Source organism: Oncorhynchus kisutch, linkage group LG4, assembly GCF_002021735.2.
Source record: "Oncorhynchus kisutch isolate 150728-3 linkage group LG4, Okis_V2, whole genome shotgun sequence".
In the NCBI taxonomy this organism is placed as follows: Eukaryota; Metazoa; Chordata; class Actinopteri; order Salmoniformes; family Salmonidae; genus Oncorhynchus; species Oncorhynchus kisutch.
Genome location: NC_034177.2, coordinates 51,606,969 through 51,629,528, shown reverse-complemented (window position 1 = coordinate 51,629,528; position 22,560 = coordinate 51,606,969). Strand labels below are relative to the sequence as shown.

At 41.9% G+C, this 22,560-nt stretch overlaps 1 protein-coding gene across 1 annotated transcript; it reads left to right on the top strand.

Annotated features, from left to right (window-relative positions):
• Positions 1–3,908: 3,908 nt before the first annotated feature.
• Positions 3,909–13,076, top strand: LOC109888729 (potassium voltage-gated channel subfamily A member 1-like). Its single transcript, XM_031823188.1, has 2 exons — positions 3,909–4,467; positions 4,908–13,076. Exon 2 carries the CDS (start codon positions 5,142–5,144, stop codon positions 6,618–6,620), a length of 1,479 nt encoding a protein of 492 aa, XP_031679048.1. The 5' UTR covers positions 3,909–4,467; positions 4,908–5,141; the 3' UTR covers positions 6,621–13,076.
• Positions 13,077–22,560: the final 9,484 nt, after the last annotated feature.

Below are 22,560 nucleotides of genomic sequence, written 5' to 3'. Positions count from 1 at the left end.
AATGTTTTTTTTTAAATACACACTCTTGATATTCTCTCAACCAGCTTCACCTGGAATGATTTTCCAATTTTGGATGAGTTTCCACATATGCGAAGCACTTGTTGCCTGCTTTTCCTTCACTCAGCGGTCCAACTCATCCCAAACCATCTCATTTTGGTTGAGGTCGGGGATTGTGGAGGCCAGGTCATCTGATGCAGCACTCCATCACTCTCCTTCTTGGTAAAATAGCCCTTACACAGCCTGGAGGTGTGTAGCCTGGAGGCCGTGCGATGTTTATTAACAGTGAGAATCGCAGAATGGTGAACTTACTAAATGACTGAGAGTTTGACTGTGTGATATTAGATTGCTTCTTGTCTAAATATTTTCTGTCTGGATTTTAATGATTTGTATGTTAAGGTCATTGTCCTGTTGAAAAACAAAAGATAGTCCCATTAAGCCTAAACCAGATGGGATGGCGTATCGCTTGCAGAATGCTGTGGTTGCCATGCTGATTAAGTGTGCCTTGATTTGTAAATAAATCACAGTGTCACCAGTAAAGCAAACCCCACACCATCACACCTCCTCCTCCATGCTTTACGTTGGGAAATACACAAATGCGGAGATCATCCGTTCACCCACACCGCGTCTCACAAAGACACGGCGGTTGGAACCAAAAATCTCCAATTTGGACTGCAGACAAAAGCACACATTTCCACCCGTCTAATGTCCATTGCTCGTGTTTCTTGGCCCAAGCAAATCTCTTCTTCATATTGGTCTCCTTTGGTGGTGGTTTCTTTGCAGCAATTTGACGATGAAGGCCTGATTCACACAGTTCCCTCTGAATAGTTGATTATGATGTCACGTTCTGACCTTTATTTCCTTTGTTTTGTATTTATTTAGTATGGTCAGGGCGTGAGTTGGGTGGGCAGTCTATGTTTGATTTTCAATGATTTGGGATTTCTATGTTTCGGCCTAGTAGGGTTCTCTATCAGAGGCAGGTGTCATTAGTTGTCTACTTAGGTAGCCTGGGTTGCACTGTTTGTTTGTGGGTGATTGTCTATGTTAGTGGCTTGTGTCAGCACAGGTCTCATTTGTAGCTTCACGGTTGTTTATTGTTTTTGTTACTCTTTTGTATAGTGTTGCAGTGTTCAGTGTTCTCTTTATTAAAATTCACTATGAATACATACCATGCCGCATTTTGGTCCTCTGATCCTTCTCGCCTCTCCTCTTCAGATGAAGAGGAGGAAGACCGTGACAGATGAGATATGTCTGTTACTTGAACTCTGTGAAGCATTTATTTGGGCTGCAATTTTTGAGGCTGGTAACTCTAATGAACTTATCCTCTGCAGCAGAGGTAACTCTGGGTCTTCCATTCCTGTGACAGTCCTCATGAAAGCCAGTTTCATCATAGCGCTTGATGGTTTTTGCGACTGCACTTGAATAAACTTTCAAAGATCTAGAAATGTTCCATATTGACTGACCTTCATGTCCATTCATAACGATGGACTCTCGTTTCTATTTGCATATTTGAACTGTTCCTGCCATAATATGGGCTATCTTCTGTATACCACTCCTACCTTGTCACAACACAACTGATTGGCTCAAACACATTAAGAAGGAAAGAAATTCCACATATTAACTTTTAAGAATGCACACCTGTTAATTGAAATGCTTTCCAGGTGACTACCTCATGAAGCTGGTTGAGAGAATGCCAAGCGTGTGCAAAGCTGTCATCAAGGTAAAGGGTGGCTATTTTAAGAATCTCAAATATAAAATATATTTTGATTTGTTTAACACTTTTTTGGTTACTAAATGATTCCATATGTGTTATTTTATAGTTTAGATGTTCTAAAACGTTTTACTTGTAGTGTATGTATAGCAATAGTTCAATAAGATAGCCTTGACTAGAATATAGTATATTCATATGAAATGGGAAAAACACTATGTAAACATTATTAAAGTGGCCAGTGTTCCATGTCTATGTACAAAGGGCAACAGCCTCTAACATGCAGGGATGAGTAACTGGGTGGTAGCCAGCTAGTGACAGTGACTAAGTTTAGGGCAGGGTACTGGGTGAAGGTTGGCTAGTGATGGCTATTTCAGATAGAAGATGTTTTTCAGTTTCTCTATCCCAGCTTTGATGCACCTGTACTGACCTAGCTTTCAGGAAAAAAAGACATTGGATCATTCTAAATCCAATTTTGACATGTTGAAAATCAAAATATGCACCATGCATTCCATGAACATGTTAGATGGAAGAGCTAAGGTCTTTCAGGTCTTGCTTGACATTGATTCTCTGTTCTTTGCATCATAAAACACACAACTGTCAGTACTCTTTTGGCCCATGGTGTTACAGACAGTTTTTTTGGGGGGGACAAGTGACTTGAGCTTTCAGGCAAGCAAAAAATCTGTCCTACTTGTCCGAAGCCCTGTAATGTCAAGCCCTGTAAATGATTCCATCATGGGCAACAACTGGCCACTAGAACTGAACTGATGGACTTGGGGCAGTAAAATTGGGATGTAAACTCGATGTATATATCCTTAGAAGCTGTGTGAATACAAAGTCACTGCAACCAGTTGGTGGCACTAAAGTGCAATAAGTATTGATCAAGTGTCTCGTGCAAATGAATGTTAGATTTAAATGAAGCAGACAAAACAATGTGAAATATTGAGATTAGTTTATCTGTATAACATTGCCCTATTATGTGGCCTGAACGTAGTGAAAGGTAGGATCTTTTATTCTGTAAAACGAGAAACAGGAGGTCCTGCCTCTGCAATGCATATTACAGAGTGTATTGAAGTATTTTGGATTGCTACTTTAGAATGTACCAACTGAGATTTAATAAATCAACATGCTAATGCTTTCACTGATTGCACGTAAATAAAGATAGTTCCTACATGATTGAGGGCTTGCTTTGGTATCCAACTGATCTTCTGTCCTCTCTGTCATCCTGTGAAGCCCCGTATTTATGTTTTTTTTTATTCACATCCATGAAAAGGCCCCCTACTTTCCAAAAGTAATGGAAATATATGTTATTGTTTGTTTAGGCCTATCAGACCATTTTAAAAACACATAGCAAATCGATGGGACGAAACACGCAGGTTACTAAAGCAGTTATTCCCATTGTGTTCTATAAAACAAGTGAACAGGTATACTGTAGCTTATCCCAAATGATCAGACATCCCCTTGCGATCATGCACGCAGCCCTTCTAAAAAAAAATCATCTCACTTCATTGCCGTTGAAAAGCCCCCTGTCCTTGAACGAACTCAGTGCAGCTTGACGCAAATCAATCTTAAAACAGTAACCTGCGTGTTTCGTCCCATCGATTAGACTGACAGGACAAACAACAGCATACCGTTGCACCATGCACGAGGAAGGGCAGGGGGTGGAACGTCCGGAGGATGATTATCGAGCGGTCTGTTCTGAGACGCGGTGCTCGCGACCGCTGTCCATGGCGCTGAATCAAGCCACTCCTTGTCTTGCTGAAACTGTCTGCACCGCGGCCGCTCTTTCCGGCCATTGGCCACTCACAGAATTGAGCTGAGTTAGAATACGCACCGCTGAGTGTTGTAATGTAAACTGTATAAAGTAATGACCGTGCCAAAGTTAGACTACTTTTTCCAGAATATCAGTTTATAAGTAGCCTATCATTAGGACCATTGTTGGGTTTTGGGGAAATAATGATTAAGATACCTGCTCATCACCCTCCAGCGGAGCAGATATTGCACCAGTGCTGGCACACACAAATACTCTTGTTTTTTTGTGGTGTAGAGAGCACTCGTGGCAGCGTGCTTTAGTATAGCCAGTCTGCATTGCGTCGAAACCCGTTCTCTCCCTCCCTCCCTCCCTCCCTCCCTCTCTCTCTCTCTCTCTCGCCCCTTCCCTCTATCTCCTCATCCACTCTCCTTGCATGTGGAATACATAAGAACAATGTACTGAACATTATTAAGAAATTATGATATCTTCACATAAATCGATACCTCCATCTGTGCCGGCTCGAGGTAAAACAAATTCTAAAATGCTCGTCATCTTGTCTACTCGTAACAGGACATTTCTGCTGATGCGGTAATGTCTTGAAATGGCAAGGGTTCGCTTATTGCCCCTTAATGTATCTCCCCCTGAATTGCAGCATAATAATTTCTCCTGCTCTAAGCCATTCACACCGAAGTGCCCCACCGCACAAGTGACTGTAGGCTACAGAAGTTGCTCACGTTTCTCCGACTCCAGCGTGATTTTACAACGAATGTTAAGCGACGGGATCAAGATGTAGACAAATAAGACATTTAAGTTTACCGATACGAAGGGCTCAGACAGTGATGTCTTGAGTGTTTCAGTCTATACCAGGGCCTGCACAGAGGAAAGCTCCAATGTGTTGCGGTGGGGTGCGTTGTAAAGTGTTCATGTTTTAACACATGACAACAAAGCTACGGCAGTCCTGGCTGTCCTAGCGGTTGGATGACAGTGCTGAGTCGCGGACAAGACGCAGGTAAGCATTGAAACTGGTGCACTCTTGTATGTCTGTCTGTCATAACAGGGGTCAGGGGGAATAATTTCAAGGCTATTGTTACAATGTTACTAGTATTTAGAGACTGTGACAGTCAATTGGTATTGCTTTCTATATGACTTTTAGTGCATTTAACGCTTAATTATTTGCGTGAGGTAGCCTATATTTATATATATATTTGCTATATAGGCTATATATAGCATTTACCCTGCCAATTATAATATGCATATTCGATTGCTTTATGTCTAGATTATCACCAATAAAACAATATCATTTACCCCTTTGGACGCTGATAAATAGGCAGGACATATAGCCTAGAGGCTAAATAAATAAATAAATGGTAGAAATAGCTGAGCTAGCAAATATCTCCGCTGTTCCTTCGATCCAATCTTTTCTCTTTTTTTTCTCTGACTGGGTAACAGAGGCAGCAGCAGCAGATGCAGCGGAGAGCAGCAATGGTCGAGTCAGCGAGAACCGCAGTGGAGCCGCACTGAGGCAAAGCAAGCCAGCCCCTTATCTGGGGACTAGGACAACACATAGTTGGAGAAAAAGAAGAGGAATTTAGAAGTAAATTGTATCAACCCAAAACCTGAATGCTGCCTGTTCAATCAGATTAACCGGATAACCGGAATTCCAAAACTCCTTGGACCTACAAGATGACCGTTGTGGCAGGAGATAACATGGATGAGACCGCAGCCGTACCGGGGCACCCGCAGGACGCGTACCCCCCCGACCATGAAGACCACGACTGCTGCGAAAGAGTGGTCATCAACATTGCGGGGATGCGGTTCGAGACCCAGCTCAAAACTCTCTCCCAGTTCCCGGAGACATTGTTAGGCAACCCCAAGAAGAGGATGCGCTACTTTGACCACCTGAGAAACGAGTATTTCTTTGACAGAAACCGTCCCAGTTTCGATGCCATCCTCTACTATTACCAGTCCGGGGGTAGGCTGAGAAGGCCCGTCAACGTCCCGTTGGATATGTTCTCTGAAGAGATAAAGTTTTATGAGTTGGGAGTGGATGCCATGGAGAAATTCCGTGAGGATGAGGGCTTCGTCAGGGAGGAAGAACGTCCTTTACCTGAGAAGGAATTCCAGCGTCAGATCTGGCTGCTTTTTGAGCACCCAGAGAGCTCGGGTCCGGCCAGAGGGATTGCTATAGTATCTGTAATGGTAATTCTGATTTCCATAGTCATATTTTGTTTAGAGACTTTACCCGACTTGAAAGAGGACCCCAGGGGTCGTTTTAAGACTGTAGGGAATCATACATTTTACTACAAACCAAACATCCTAACCGACCCTTTCTTCATTATTGAAACTCTTTGCATTATCTGGTTCTCGTTTGAGTTGTTAGTGCGGTTTTTCGCGTGCCCAAGCAAGGCAGTCTTCTCCAAAAACATGATGAACATTATCGATATAGTGGCCATCATCCCTTACTTCATCACACTGGGCACGGAGCTGGCTGAGGACCCCGAAGACCAGGACGAGGGCATGGGGGAGCAGGCGACATCTCTGGCCATCCTCAGGGTAATCAGACTGGTCAGAGTGTTTAGAATCTTTAAGCTGTCACGACACTCCAAAGGATTGCAGATCCTGGGACAGACCCTCAAGGCCAGTATGCGCGAACTCGGATTGCTGATATTCTTCCTCTTCATCGGAGTCATCCTCTTCTCCAGCGCAGTGTACTTCGCAGAGGCCGAGGAGAAAGGGTCGTACTTCGGCAGCATACCGGAAGCTTTCTGGTGGGCCGTGGTGTCTATGACAACTGTGGGCTATGGTGATATGGTGCCTGTCACTATAGGGGGCAAGATAGTGGGTTCCCTTTGCGCCATTGCTGGTGTGTTGACGATTGCGCTCCCAGTGCCTGTCATTGTGTCCAACTTCAACTACTTCTACCATAGGGAGACCGAGGGAGAGGAGCAGGCCCAACTCTTAAACGTTAGTGAACCAAACATTAGTGAAAGCAACTCTAGTCGCCGCAGCTCGTCCACTGTCAGCAAATCAGAATACATGGAAATTGATGGAGATATTAATAATAGCATCGACAATTTTAGAGAGGCAAACCTCAGAACTGGCAATTGCACTCTAGCAAACCAAAACTGTGTAAATAAAAGCAAGCTGCTCACAGATGTGTAGAATCGAATGAGAAAACATGGGACTTACATGATGCCGTCACACGTTGAGTACGTCATCCTTTTTGAATGCTTCATTCGCCTCCTATAAGCGCTCTATGGCATTATGACAACAACCATGCTCACCAATTTGAAAGGAATTATTTGAAAGGTGAAAAAATATGAAAATGAAGCCGTTATTAGAGAACACGACAGCTAGAGTAATTCATTATTTAAAAAAATGATAATTCAAATACGTATTAAAAAAATATAAAAAAGAAACATCAACTTCTATTTAACACGCACACGCATAATCGCGCGCCCTTGGAGGACGACTAACCAACACCACTTAGACGACATATATGTTTTTATCAGACAAAGCCAGGCGTGATAATTAAAACGTTATGCATCGGTACAGATAACATTTCAGCAAGTGCACACTGCATCAAGGATAAAATACATCATAAATACCATCTGCTGCGAAGAGAGAGACACGCAAGTCAGGATCTGCAGCACCCAGTCAGTGGTCAGGCCGACCGACACCTGGCCTGAAGTCCGAGGCGACTCCTCTACCCCTCTGTCATCAAAGGATCTACTATCCAGCAAAGCACCTTATAGGAAAAATACTGACAACGGAGGATCACTGATCTCCTGGTTTGGATGTTAAAAAGAGGCTGATGATCTACTTGCCTCAGTCTGAAAGACCTACGGACATCCGCAATGCTGCTATTTTCCAGCAGTAAAATGCTGTAATTATGATATCAGCAAGTGGTACAATGGCATTTTTGCCCGTTAGATGCAAGACAGCACAATGATATAACAGAAGAGCTTCACATGAGCATGTTTAGAAGAGACATACATTTTGTTATTGGCATGCGTGATGATGAGACATAACCTTATAATAATGCTACAAATATATTTATTTAGAATTTTCCATCCCCCTATGCCTTCATTCGATTCCCCTTTATTATTCGTTTTCACTTAGAGTGCAGAACTGGTTTGAAATAGTTTTTGATTTGAAAATTCCTAATTATTTAGCGAGTGAATGTTTAAAAACATCTTAAGGGAAACAGTAACTAAACGAAGATCATAGCATGAGAAAAAGTCAACTGCATTATGGCCTATCGACTATGGTACTGTGTATCCTAGTATATCTAAATGCATGACGTCAGTATTCAGCTTGTTGCAATTACAGACACTCTGAACGTGTATCATACTGTCATGGAAACGAAACGTGGAAACTTAAAAAAAATCTCTGAACCGTTTCTGAAATGTGACAAAATATATCCAAAACCCAACTCGGGGCTGCTGACTTTCTCATTTAAAACGTAGGAGATCAAAGAAGCAGAATAAATACTTATTATCCAAATGCATATACTCATAAAGCACCAATTTACAGTATTACTTCAATTGTGCAGTGCATGGACCTTTGAACATAGAAAAAGTAAACCTATTATGAGTCAGGCCTTCCATTTCACCACTAAATTTAGGGATACGTTTGTTTGTTTTCACAAACAAAACAACAGAAACAACAGAAACAACTCTCATTTTACTGAAATTAGCCTTTGTTTAATAGATATTGCCAATAATCATTTTGTACATTAGTTGCTAGTGCCTTTACCCCGCTCACCATGCAACAGGCTCAGTGAAAGTGCCTCTGTGTATATAGCCTACAATGGAAATCCATGACAAGTTGAACAGATCAGATGCAAAAGATCTTGCTTGCTTCAGCACTATGATGCTGTTATTATTGTTGTTGATGATGAGGATGATGACAATTGATTATTCAGAGCATTATTAATACAGTCAGAGAATGTTTGGTGTAAACAACCATGGAAGTGCACTACCAACATGATCCATAGTTGAGTTGACCCACGACTAGAACAATATTCCAACAACCCCCCCCCCCCCCCTAGTACTTTATACTTCTCCACCCATGCACCACTTCAAATCAAAAGTGAATATCCATTGCTTTGCTTTGCTTGTGTTGCTGTTGCAATTGATTTATGTGCCATAAAGTCTTTTAAATGTGTCTACCTCAGTGAGGTCACTGCAGAACTCACTGCAGAGCTGCAAGCCAGGCTATTCTTCGATGCATAAACATGCAACATGGCCTCTAAGTGGAGTAGACTGTGGTCATCAGGGCCTGTGTTTATAAATGGTCTCAGAGTGCTTGAGTGCTGATCTAGGATTAGGTCCCCCCACTGTCCATGTAATCTTATTCATTCTGACCTAAAAGACTCATCTGATCCTAGATCTGTACTCCTACTCTGAGATGCTTTATGAATACAGACACTGATGTTAAACTCTTAGATTGGCCCCTAAAAGTAGCCTTAGAGAAGCACTTAGGTCTTAGGACAGACATACTGCATCATCCACCCGTACCCGTACCCCTACACCATTTTCCTTCCAAGCTACGCACAATCAAAAAATTAAATAAACACATTACAATAGTAGTAGAGTTGACTAGAGCATAGTGATGTAGACTGACTGATTCTCAAAAAACCTGTTGATACAAATGGTTTGGTTTGGATTTTTTAGTATTACAGTTGTTGAGAAGTAAGGCAGGTTTGCTACTGTTAAATCATAGAAATACCCTGGGCAATTTTATCTGCGAATGTCTGAAAGTGTGCCACACTTCATTGATATGTGTATTAATAGAAATATAATTACTCCCATCCATCACAGAACATTGACTTGAATGGGAATGTTCATTCTAGCAATTCCATTTCTAAGTGTGTACCTGTCACAGAATGACAATGGAGCAGCCAGGGGCTCTTACACTGATTTTTTAGCATATTGGAATTTCACTCTGGGCAATATAAGTGCATTATTAGATGTTACACCGTTTTTGCAGGTTCCATTTGCTCAATAGCTACATGTATTTCATAATTGAGTCTTCCAGCTCTCCGCAAAGCTTACTGATGCCGTGTGAATCTTGTTTCGTTATTGCAGCAAAATTTGTCCTGTAAGTGTGTGACATGACCAGATGATTTAGGGTCAAGATATATGTTGCTATGGTAGCGACACAATGTCTGTGACACTGAAGTTGAGGGGTTATACACAAGACAGATGTTATGAGACCACACGTAAACACGGCTAAAGATTCAAAGGCCCTCATGATGGTATGTCATTTGGTGAAAAGTACTGTACCATGTTTCCGTTCTCTTTTTCCATTGGCCTTTACTGTATGTATAAACCCCTCACCCTAAAATGTCTCAGCTAGTGAAGCATTTGCTTTCATCAGTTTGTGCAAAGGCTATACCTTTTGTGGACCAGCAGAAAGCCTCTATGTGCACATTGGTTATGGACGAGGCCTTTTTTTGATTCTGTGAATCGAGTTGCTGGTCGTTTTGTGCTATATGTTATCGGCTATGTTCTCTTTATTTGCTCATGGTCGTTCTAGTGTATTGCTGGGGAACTTGGAATGTGTCTGTCTACAACAGGTTTGGTGTCTGTCTATGCGAGAGCCTTCCTAGGACGTCAGTTCATTTGACATTATGAGGTGAATATGTCAGTGGAGTTGACATATCAGTGCAAAACAATGTTACTTCTGTGTCAGGGATTTTTAAGGTTTCTAACCAAGAGAATGCCATCAGGTCTTAAGAACAGACATATAGAATACCCCAAAATACAACAAATAAAAAGTGATTATCCACAGCAACCTTATCTATACCATGTACAGTAGCTAGCTGACCATCTGGTAAATGATAGAGTTTTACCATATGTGGTTTCTCTTATGGCCCAGAAGTGTGGTTGGACAAAACAGGTTCTATTCCACCAAATACCCATGATACAACAGTTCAGAGTGAGGTTGAGGGAACACATGCAAAACCCCTCATGTCACGATACCAGTGCATCCATTGCTCTTGCTGTGAGGGCAATCTATGTATGGTGCTATGCATTCAATTATTCTACAACAAAAAAAATGCATTCTTATAATAATATAATTGCAGTTACCTGTTTCTTAGAAACCTTTGTAAAATAGGAGTTGAATGAATCTATTTTTAAAAAGATGTTGAGGAAAAAGACGATCTCTTGACAAGACATTTACAACAAGCGACCATCCTTTTGAACGGTAGTGTAGTGTTATTTTTACAGCGACCATCCTTTTGAACGGTAGTGTAGTGTTATTTTTACAGCGACCATCCTTTTGAACGATAGTGTAGTGTTATTTTTACAGCGACCATCCTTTTGAACGGTAGTGTAGTGTTATTTTTACAGCGACCATCCTTTTGAACGGTAGTGTAGTGTTATTTTTACAGCGACCATCCAATCCCCATCAAACTCAAAGGTTGATCTGGAGTCGTTTTCTAGTTAGGACCCTATGTTGATAAATGGGGCAAAGTAGTCAGTAGCACCCTCCCGGAGAGAATTAATAGCCTGAAATGCAATGCACTTACAGCCAGCTGCTGGATTGAATGGCTGTGTGTTTAGTGTGAACTTAGTGTGAAGGAGAGTCAGAGAAGGTGCCTATATTGTTATTTATTTTTTATTTTTTTGCATTCATTTGAAACGCTTTCAGAGATGTATGTTCTTCAGAAGAAAGACGTGTGTGAGAAGGTCTTTTAAAAAATGTAATTCAGAGAAATGACAACACAAAAACAAAAATATAAGTAAACCATACCTATCTAAAAAAGTAGTAAGAAATCATTTAGCTATAGTAAAATAGAGTATAGCAAGAAAATATATATTGCAAAAGGCCAAAACCAATGATGACTATCTTTTCATTGTGTGTCTTATTTTTTTTACTTCTGTGGCAGTGTACTACGATTGTCGGATTGTTTTTAGGAAGAACATGCCATAATATACTGAAATATCAAATACTCTATAATAATGTGTTCCTCTGGCAAGCCATGATAATTAAACTGAAGTAGCCTACTATTATCAATTTATTGTAGGCCTACATTTGAGTGATATGGACTACAATCCACTATATTAGCACTATATTAGCATCTGGATATATGGATCGTCTTCTCATTTCATTTAAAGAAATACTGGAAAATTCATCCTAACCAACCACACCATTTAAGAGCGTTTCCAAATGCCCATTACTAAAAACCAACAGATAATGTATAGATAATGTATACATATCTCAACGGCAACCTACTGATCACAAAAACTGCATGGTCAACAGAAGACTGCATGAGCTTTTCAAAACTGTGGATCAGCTATAATAACAGTTGCATCACTTCAAAGAAAACCCTTGCGTTCATCTACACCAAAGCCTTTTTTAAAATATGAAATACCCTCCTTTATTATACATTTCTGGTTTTCTTTTTATTGAAAAACATTATGATTTGCTTAAGATATTGACAAACACTTTGATCTCGGATCAGGCGTACCTTCTGGTTTTCATCTTGGATCAGGCGTACCTTCTGGTTTTCATCTTGGATCAGGCGTACCTTCTGGTTTTGATCTTGAATCAGGCGTACCTTCTGGTTTTCATCTTGAATCAGGCATACCTTTTGGTTTTCATCTTGGATCAGGCATACCTTTTGGTTTTCATCTTGGATCAGGCATACGTTCTGACTATTGACATCCCACCATGTTCAAACTAGCCTGGTCTCAGGTCTGTTTGCGCCGTCTTGCCAACTATTTGGTCGTTGTCAGGCCAAACATGTTTGGCAATTACCAATGACAACAATCATAGGAGTTGGCTGTACAGCACAAACAGATCTTTGACCAGGCTATATGTTCAAACCTCACTTTAGTTAGAATGGTGATGAGAGGTGACTAGTTTTTGTTTGATGACAGGGATATGATGGTAGACGTGTGATTACTACGGGTTTGTCGTCCTGTCCATCCATCACATCCCAAATGACACCCTATTACTTATATAGTGCATTACTTTTGACAAGAGTAGTGCACTAAAAAAGTAGTGCACTAAAAAAGTAGTGCACTAAAAAGGCAACAGGGTGTGATTTTGGATACAGCCATTGTGCATCTACATGAATAGAGGAATGACATCCTATAGAAAACCTATAAGAATCTATGGAAATGTGACCAAGTGCATTGTATTTAGGGAAGCTGGCTTGCTTTGGAGCGAGCAGCTCAGCGGCACGAGGGACTGTTGACTCCTGGGGTCTGTTCAGGAGGGTGCAACGTTACAAGACATTCAGATAGAAATGTATTGTACAGATGAGATATGACCATCTGTCATGTAGAACAGTGAGTCATATCAGCTATACCCATTACATGTCTAACTGCAACATTCTCAATGTTTCACTTCGCTGAATAAACCCATGCTCTTTTTTATTATAAGTAGTCCATTTGCCTACTGAACTTTGCAAATGTGTTCTTTTATGTTTGATTGTCATCATTCATGTTTTGTTTTACGAGGATTATGCTACGATACGCTCAGTTTGTCAGACGTCTGACAAAGGCATCGTCTGTGATCTATGCAAGGGTATTTCTTTTCTTACTTATGTCACAACTCATGATTTCATCGTACATCAAATACAATAAATTTTTAAGGATCTCATTGTGTGTTTTCATTTGTTACTTGGTAAAAGGAGGTTTGGCTGTCTAGTCAAGTCTATAGGTGCTGACTGTGTACTTGTGAGCCATTAAGGGTTCAAGTATCCCATTCGGCTTCTATCCAAACCCCATTGGTGACCTTCCCAATGACACAGTCAGTGGACCAGTTTGCACCGGTACTCTCACATTACATTCAGGGGAGTCTTGATCAATTACAAACATCTTAGTACTTCAATATCGATAAACACCTGTATTAATGAATGTGGATTGCAAACTACCCACCCTGCATTCAGGCACTACCTTAAGTACCTGGCTACAGTCCATGTCACCTCTTGCCTACCTGTTGCTCACACTGTGGTTGTTATGAAGCACAAAGCACACGACATCTGAGAACAGCATTACTGTATGTGACATAGGAGAATGGAACTGTGAGTTCACAGGGCTGCAGGAATTGAGCCCTCTTACTCTATAGCTCAGCTATCTATGTAGCTACCATTGTGCTACACACTTCAAATCCATATGTTATTTTTTTCCCAATGGGAATGTTACAGAGAGGGGAGCCAATTTTAAGGTTTTCCTTTACACTAATCCCTGTATTCAGGAGATGACCTCTCTCATTTTCATCATACTTCACATGTCATTACTCCATTCCGGGTTCTGAAGAGTGCAAATCCCACTTCTCCCACCACTGGGAAAACTGCCAATACAAAACCACTAGTAAATTACCACCCCAAAAAGCCCAACAGCCTTATTACAATCCAGACATAGCAATGACAAATAGCATTGCAAATAGTTGACAAGGAGTGTTGTGTTCTGTTCAAATCAAGGTAAACAACACTCATGGTGCATTTCTCAGCATATTTAATAATTCTAGAGTCCCAAACCACCCAGCCTGTGTGAGAGTGAGATGCGTTGTGTCTGTGCGAATTTAGGGGAATCAAAATGATTCATCCCCACTCTGACTGTCCCCTGCTGCTGTGCCTGTGCTGCAGAGCTTTGTTACTGCTAGTAGGCTTGGTGCTGCAGAGTCATCATAGTAAATGCTACAGCTCTCTCTCTCTCTCTCTCTCTCTCTCTCTCTCTCTCTCTCTCTCTCTCTCTCTCTCTCTCCGTCTCTCTCTCTCTCTCTCTCTCTCTCTCTCTCTCTCTGGTGTTTTGGATATTGCGACCCTGTGTAGTTCCCTTTCTCTTGTCCTCTGCATTGCCCTCAGGAAATGCAGCACTTCTCTCTCTCTCTCTCTCTCTCTGCCGGCAGCAGTATAGCAGCAGGGGTGGGGTAAGCTGGCTCCTGTCCCATTGCAAACGCTTTGACCGACACCAAAGCTCTGCTGTACTGTAGCACAGAGCACAGTATACAGACAGCGGCTCTATGCTACACTGCTACAGCAGCCAACAATGGTGGAAAAAGTACCTAATTGTCATACTTGAGTAAATGTAAAGAAACCTTAACATAAAATGACTCAAGTAAAAGTCACCCAATGAAATATTACTTGAGTAAAAGTCAGTATTTGGTTTGAAATATACTTACAGTGCCTTGCGAAAGTATTTGGCCCCCTTGAACTTGATGACCTTTTGCCACATTTCAGGCTTCAAACATAAAGATATAAAACTGTATTTTTTGGTGAAGAATCAACAACAAGTGGGACACAATCATGAAGTGGAACGACATTTATTGGATATTTCAAACTTTTTTAACAAATCAAAAACTGAAAAATTGGGCGTGCAAAATTATTCAGCCCCCTTAAGTTAATACTTTGTAGCGCCACCTTTTGCTGCGATTACAGCTATAAGTCGCTTGTGTTATGTCTCTATCAGTTTTGCACATCGAGAGACTGACATTTTTTCCCATTCCTCCTTGCAAAACAGCTCGATCTCAGTGAGGTTGGATGGAGAGCATTTGTGAACAGCAGTTTTCAGTTCTTTCCACAGATTCTCGATTGGATTCAGGTCTGGACTTTGACTTGGCCATTCTAACACCTGGATATGTTTATTTTTGAACCATTCCATTGTAGATTTTGCTTTATGTCTTGGATCATTGTCTTGTTGGAAGACAAATCTCCGTCCCAGTCTCAGGTCTTTTGCAGACTCCATCAGGTGTTCTTCCAGAATGGTCCTGTATTTGGCTCCATCCATCTTCCCATAAATTTTAACCATCTTCCCTGTCCCTGCTGAAGAAAATCAGGCCCAAACCATGATGCTGCCACCACCATGTTTGACAGTGGGGATGGTGTGTTCAAGGTGATGAGCTGTGTTGCTTTTACGCCAAACATAACGTTTTGCATTGTTGTCAAAAAGTTCAATTTTGGTTTCATCTGACCAGAGCACCTTCTTCCACATGTTTGGTGTGTCTCCCAGGTGGCTTGTGTCAAACTTTAAACAACACTTTTTATGGATATCTTTAAGAAATGGCTTTCTTCTTGCCACTCTTCCATAAAGGCCAGATTTGTGCAATATACGACTGATTGTTGTCCTATGGACAGAGTCTCCCACCTCAGCTGTAGATCTCTGCAGTTCATCCAGAGTGATCATGGGCCTCTTGGCTGCATCTCTGATCAGTCTTCTCCTTGTATGAGCTGAAAGTTTAGAGGGACGGCCAGGTCTTGGTAGATTTGCAGTGGTTTGATACTCCTTCCATTTCAATATTATCGCTTGCACAGTCCTCCTTGGGATGTTTAAAGCTTGGGAAATCTTTTTGTATCCAAATCCGGCTTTAAACTTCTTCACAACAGTATCTCGGACCTGCCTGGTGTGTTCCTTGTTCTTCATGATGCTCTCTGCGCTTTTAACGGACCTCTGAGACTATCACAGTGCAGGTGCATTTATACGGAGACTTGATTACACACAGGTGGATTGTATTTATCATCTTTAGTCATTTAGGTCAACATTGGATCATTCAGAGATCCTCACTGAACTTCTGGAGAGAGTTTGCTGCACTGAAAGTAAAGGGGCTGAATAATTTTGCACGCCCAATTTTTCAGTTTTTGATATGTTCAAAAAGTTTGAAATATCCAATAAATGTCGTTCCACTTCATGATTGTGTCCCACTTGTTGTTGATTCTTCACAAAAAAATACAGTTTTATATCTTTATGTTTGAAGCCTGAAATGTGGCAAAAGGTCGCAAAGTTCAAGGGGGCCGAATACTTTCGCAAGGCACTGTAAGTATCAAAAGTAAATGGAATTGCTCAAATATACTTAAGTATCAAAAGTATAAATCATTTCAAAATTACTTATATCAAGCAAACCAGAAGGCACAATTTTTATTTTACTTATTTATCGATAGCCAGGGGAACACTCAAACACTCAAGACATAATTTACAAACCAAGCATTTGTGTTTGGTGAATCTGCCAGGTCAGAGGCAGTAGGGATGATCATGGTTGTTCTCTTCTTCTCTTGGCCATTTTCCTGTCCTGCTAAGCATTCAAAATGTAACGAGTACTTTTGGGTGCCAGGGAAAATGTATGGAGTAAAAAGTACGCTATTTTCTATCGGGATGTCGTGAAGTTAAAGTAGGCAAAAATATACAGTACCAGTCAAAAGTTGGGACACACATTTTTCTTTATTTTGACAAGTTTCTTCATTGTAGAATAATAGTGAAGACATCAAAAATATGAAATAACACATATGGAAGCAAGGCGTAACTAAAAAAGTGTTAAACAAATCCAAATATATTTCATATTTGTGATTCTTCAAAGTAGCCACCCTGTGCCTTGATGACAGCTTTGCACAGTCTTGGAATTCTCTCAACCAGTTTCACCTGGAATGCTTTTCCAACAGTCTTGAAGGAGATCCCACACATGAGGAGCACTTGTTGGCTGCTTTTCCTTCACTCTGCGGTCCAACTCATCCCAAACCATCTCAATTGGGTTGAGGTCGGGTGATTTTGGAGGCCAGGTCATCTGATGCAGCACACCATCACTCTCCTTCTTAGCCAAATAGCCTTACACAGCCTGGAGGTGTGTTGTGTCATTGTCCTGTTGAAAAACAAATGAGAGTCCCACTAAGCGCAAACCAGATGGGATGGGGTATCGGTACAGGGTCTCAGCAGCAAAGCACCCCTACACCATCCACCTCCATGCTTCACGGTGGGAACCACACATGCAGAGATCATCCGTTCACCTACTCTGCATCTCACAAAGACATGGCGGTTGGAACCAAAAATCTCATATTTGGACTCATCAGACCAAAGGACATATTTCCACCGGTCTAATGTCCATTGGTCGTGTTTCTTGGCCCAAGCAAGTCTCTTATTCATATTGGTGTCCTTTAGTAGTGGTTTCTTTGCAGCAATTCGACCATGAAGACCTGATTCACCCAGTCTCCTCTGAACAGTTGATGTTGAGATGTGTCTGTTACTTGAACTCTGTGATGCACTTATTTGGGCTGCAATTTCTGGCAACTCTAATGAACCTCTGCAGCAGAGGTAACTCTGGGTCTTCCTTTCCTGTGGCGGTCCTCATGAGAGCCAGTTTCATCATAGCGCTTGATGGTTTTTGCAACTGCACTTGAAGAAATGTTAAAAATTCTTGCAAAGTTCCGCATTGACTGACCTTCATGTCTTAAAGTAATGATGGACTGTCATTTCTCTTTTCTTATTTGAGCTGTTCTTGCCATAATATGGATTTGGTATTTACCAAATAGGGAAATAGGGCTATCTTCTGTATACCACCCCTAACTTGTCACAACACCACTGATTGACTCAAAATCATTAAGAAGGAAATTCCACATATTGACTTATATCAAGGCACACCTGTTAACTGAAATGCCTTCCAGGTGTGCAAAGCTGTCATCAAGGCAAAGGGTGGCTACTTTGAAGAATCTCAAATGTAAAATATGTTTAGATTTGTTTAACACTTTTTGCTTACTACATGATTCCATATGTGTTTTGATGTCTTCACTATTATTCTACAAAGTAGAAAAAAAGTACAAATAAAGAAAAACCCTTGAATGAGTAGGTGTGTCCAAATTTTGGACTGGAACTGTAAATAGTCAAGTCAAGTACAGATACCACAAAAAAGTACTACTGTACTTTTCACCACAGCCAGCCACACATACACACAAAACAACTGTCTCACACCATGTAGCTGTGTGAGAGAGGGCTGGTCATTTATGAACATTTGAACATCTTGGCCATGTTCTGTTATAATCTCCACCCGGCACAGCCAGAAGAGGACTGGCCACCCCACATAGCCTGGTTCCTCTCTAGGTTTCTTCCTAGGTTTTGGCCTTTCTAGGGAGTTTTTCCTAGCCACCGTGCTTCTACACCTGCATTGCTTGCTGTTTGGGGTTTTAGGCTGGGTTTCTGTACAGCACTTTGAGATATCAGCTGATGTACGAAGGGCTATATAAATACATTTGATTTGATTTGATTTGATTTGGCTGTGTCATCCCTGTGTTGTGTTTGTGTGTGTGTGTTTTGTGTACACTTTGTCCAAACCCGGAGGTTTTGACACTAATTCCATGGAGATACTGTACCTGGTATTTGGGATCACTTATCCGCAGTATCCATGCGAGCCTGCGAGGGGAAATTTTAATTGAAACTGTGGTGGAAATCACTGTCTTGTCTCCCTCTCCGTCTGTCTACTGCAGCAATTGAGGAACTATCGGTCAAGTCAGTGGTACAACAATCAAACCTCCCCCAGTGTCCATCTCATCCCTCCCTGATGTTAATTTCTTTTAATGGTATGATATGAACAGTTGTCTGAAAACGGACTCTTGGTCATACACTAAATGGGAAATTAGTCCTGGCTTGCAGTCGGTGTTCCAATTCCTCCCAAAGGGGTAGATGGGGTTGAGGTCAGGGCTCTGTGCAGGCCAGTCAAGTTCTTTCACACCGATCTCCACAAACCATTTCTGTATGGACCTCGCTTTGTGCACGGGGGCATTGTCTGCTGAAACAGGAAAGGGCCTTCCCCAAACTGTAGCCACAAACTGTTGCTGGCTGAAAAGAGGCACTCAGAGCTGACTTTTAGTCTGACTCAGGAGGCGCGCACACCACCCACCGCTTCCGAGTATATTACTCGCTAATGTACAGTTTCTGGACAATAAAGTTGACGAGTTCAGGGCAAGGATTTCCTTCCAGAGAGACACCAGGGATTGTAACATACTCTGTTTCACAGAAACATAGCTCTCTCGGGATATCCTGTCTGTGTTCTTTCAGCCAGTTGGGTTCTCAGTTCATTGTGCAGACAGGAATAAATATCTCTCCGGGAAGAAGGCTGGGGATGTATGTTTCATGACTAACTACTCATGCTGTGATTGTGATAACATACAGTAACTCAAGTCCTTTTGTTCACCCGACCCAAAAATACCTCACAATCAAATGCAGTCTGTATTACCTCCCTCTCTTCGGTTAAAGTCACAGCCGTGTATATTCCCCCTCAAGCCGATTCCACAACGCCCCTCAAAGAACTTCACTGGACTTTATGCAAACAGGAAACCACCATATCTATATTTATTGTAGCTAGGCATTTTAACAAAGCAAATTTGAGGGAAACGTTACCAAAGTTTTATTAACACATTGACTGTAGTACTCTAGTACACTAGACTACCACTACTCCAACTTCCGAGATGCCAACAAGGCCCTCCCCCGCCCTCCCTTCAGAAAATCTGATCACGACACGATTTTGCTCCTATAGTCAGAAACTCAAAGAGGAAGTATCCGTGCTAAGGACTACTGAAGCTGGTCTGACCAATCGGAATCTGAGCTTCAAGATCGTTTTGATCATGCGGACAGGGATATGTTCCGTGTAGCCTCTGAGTTTATCAGGAAGTGTATAGGAGATGTTGTACCCACTGTGACTATTAAAACCTACCCTAACCAGAAACCGTCGATAGATGACAGCATTTGCGCAAAACTGAAAGTGCGAACCATCGCATTTAACCATGGCAAGTGACTGGGAATATGACCAAATACAAATAGTGTAGTTATTCCCTCCATAAGGCAATCAAACAGGCAAAACATCAGTATAGAGACAAAGTGGAGTTGCAATTCAACGGCTCAGACAAGAGACAAGTATGTGGCAGGGTCTACAGACAATCAAGGACTACAAAGAGAAAACTAGCCACGTCGCGGACACCGATGGCTTGCTTCCGGACAAGCCCGATGCGGCCTGCTACAAAGGACTGTGGGCTCTGCTTCTCTGTGGCCAACGTGAGTAAGACATTTAAGCGTGTTAACCCTCGCAAGGCTGCCGGCCCAGACGGCATCCCTAGCTGAAACCTCAGAGCATGCACAGTCCAGCAGGCTGGAGTGTTTACGGACATATTCAATCTCTCCCTATCCCAGTCTGTTGTCCCCACATGCTTCAAGATGTCCACCATTGTTCCTGTACCCTCAGGAGGCTGAAGACATTTGGCTTGGCATGTAAAACCCTCACAAATGCACAACTGAGAGCATCCTGTCGGGCTGTATCACTGCCTGGTACGGCAAATGCACCACCCGTAACCGCATCACCCGCCACCGCAGGGCTCTCTAGAGGGTCTAGCCAACGCACAACCACTATCATCCAGAAGGCGAGGTCAGTACAGGTGCATCAAAACTGGGACCGAGAGACTGAGGCCATCAGACTGTTAAAGAGGCATAACTAGCACATTAGAGGCTGCTGCCCTATACATAGACATTAATAACTGGAACACTAGTCAATTTAATAATGTTTACATATTTTGCATTACTCATCTCAAATGTATATACTGTATTCAGTTCTATTCTACTGTATCTTAGTCTATGCTGCTCTGACATTGCTTGTCCAAATATTTATATATTTTTAATTCCATTCCTTTACTTTAGATTGTGTGTGTTGTTAGATATTACTTGTTAGATATTACTGCACTGTTGGAGCTGGAAACACAAGCATTTCGCTACAACTGCAATAACATCTGATAAACACGTGTATGTGACAAATAACATTTGATTTGATTTGAAGTTGGAAGCACAGAATCGTCTAGAATGTCATTGATGCTGAAGAGTTAATATTTCACTGTGTGTGTGAGTGTTTTTTGTGTGTGTGTGTGTGTGTGTGTGTGTGTGTGTGTGTGTGTGTGTGTGTGTGTGTGTGTGCATGTGTACATACCTTTGTGTATGTGTATGTAACACCCCCACCCCTCCCCACACATTCATTTCTACTGTGGCCCACTTCCTCGCTGCATTACCTCCATCAAAGAGAGAGGAGAGTCAGGCTGCAGCTGCTGTGCTGCTGCCACACTTGCTTAATTATTAAGGACATATTTCCCCTACTTTGTCCTTGTGGAAATCCACGGGTCTGTCCCAAATGGCACCCTATTCCCTATATAGTGCACCACTTTGTGGAGCTGTCAGGCTGGCACGTTTGGGCCAATGAACCGTGGTCAAAAGGAGTGCACTATATAATGAATAGGGTGGCATTTGAGACGCAGCAGTCCAAAATGTTTTTTTTGTTGGAAGTCAGGCAGGGCGGTGAAATGTGCCTGCTCTTTACCTCACGCCACTGACAGCTCTACACCCCGGCAGTAATACAGCAAAGAAATAAATGAGAAATAGATGAGAGATTCAGGACAGACCAGGGAGAAAAGGAAAGCAAGATGAGGGATCGATTACTAGGCGTGGAGTGGCCTAGAACCACATCTTCATTGATTCATCCATTAATCTATTCATCAATTCTATCCATATGTGTAACGACACACGTAAAAGGTAAAACGCTGCTAAAGTAAACAAACCCTCTGTAACAGCGGCCATCTACGATTCTGCACCACGAAAGCAGACGGTGACTGAATCATAATTCTAAGGTTCAGCACGACATGACAGTGGACAGCGGCCATCTAAGGTGTAAATCTTCCACTCACCTACAGCAAAAGTCCTTCCGTTCCTCTGCATTATCTTGCCGGTTCTTAAAGCTAGATCCAGTCCAGACTAGTCCAGTCTGTTCTTGTTGGGTCAGCAAACCAGTCTAGAATGTGTTCTTGCTGACCTTCCTGACCTTCCCTGTTCTTGTAATGGTGAGAGGTTGGCATGTCTTGGGGCGATGATATTTCTGAGAGTTTCACCTTTCCACAGACGCGCCATATTAGTGTGCATCCCAAACTGTTCGGACGCTACAGAAAGAAGTTGCCAGCTGTACCTACTTCAGACAAGTCCCAAGACGCTTGTGGGGGTCGTAGAGCAAAACGGAGTACACCATTGTGTAGGTACAGTGGGGCAAAAAAGTATTTAGTCAGCCACCAATTGTGCAAGTTCTCCCACTTAAAAAGATGAGAGAGGCCTGTAATTTTCATCATAGGTACACTTCATCTATGACAGACAAAATGAGAAAAAAAAGCCAGAAAATCACATTGTAGGATTTTTAATGAATTTATTTGCAAATTATGGTGGAAAATAAGTATTTGGTCACCTACAAACAAGCAAGATTTCTGGCTCTCACAGACCTGTAACTTCTTCTTTAAGAGGCTCCTCTGTCCTCCACTCGTTACCTGTATTAATGGCACCTGTTTGAACTCGTTATCAGTATAAAA

What these genes read in the sequence shown, in the direction of transcription:
- LOC109888729 (XM_031823188.1), top strand. Translation starts at nt 5,142, where the DNA reads ATGACCGTTGTGGCAGGAGATAACATGGATGAGACCGCAGCCGTACCG.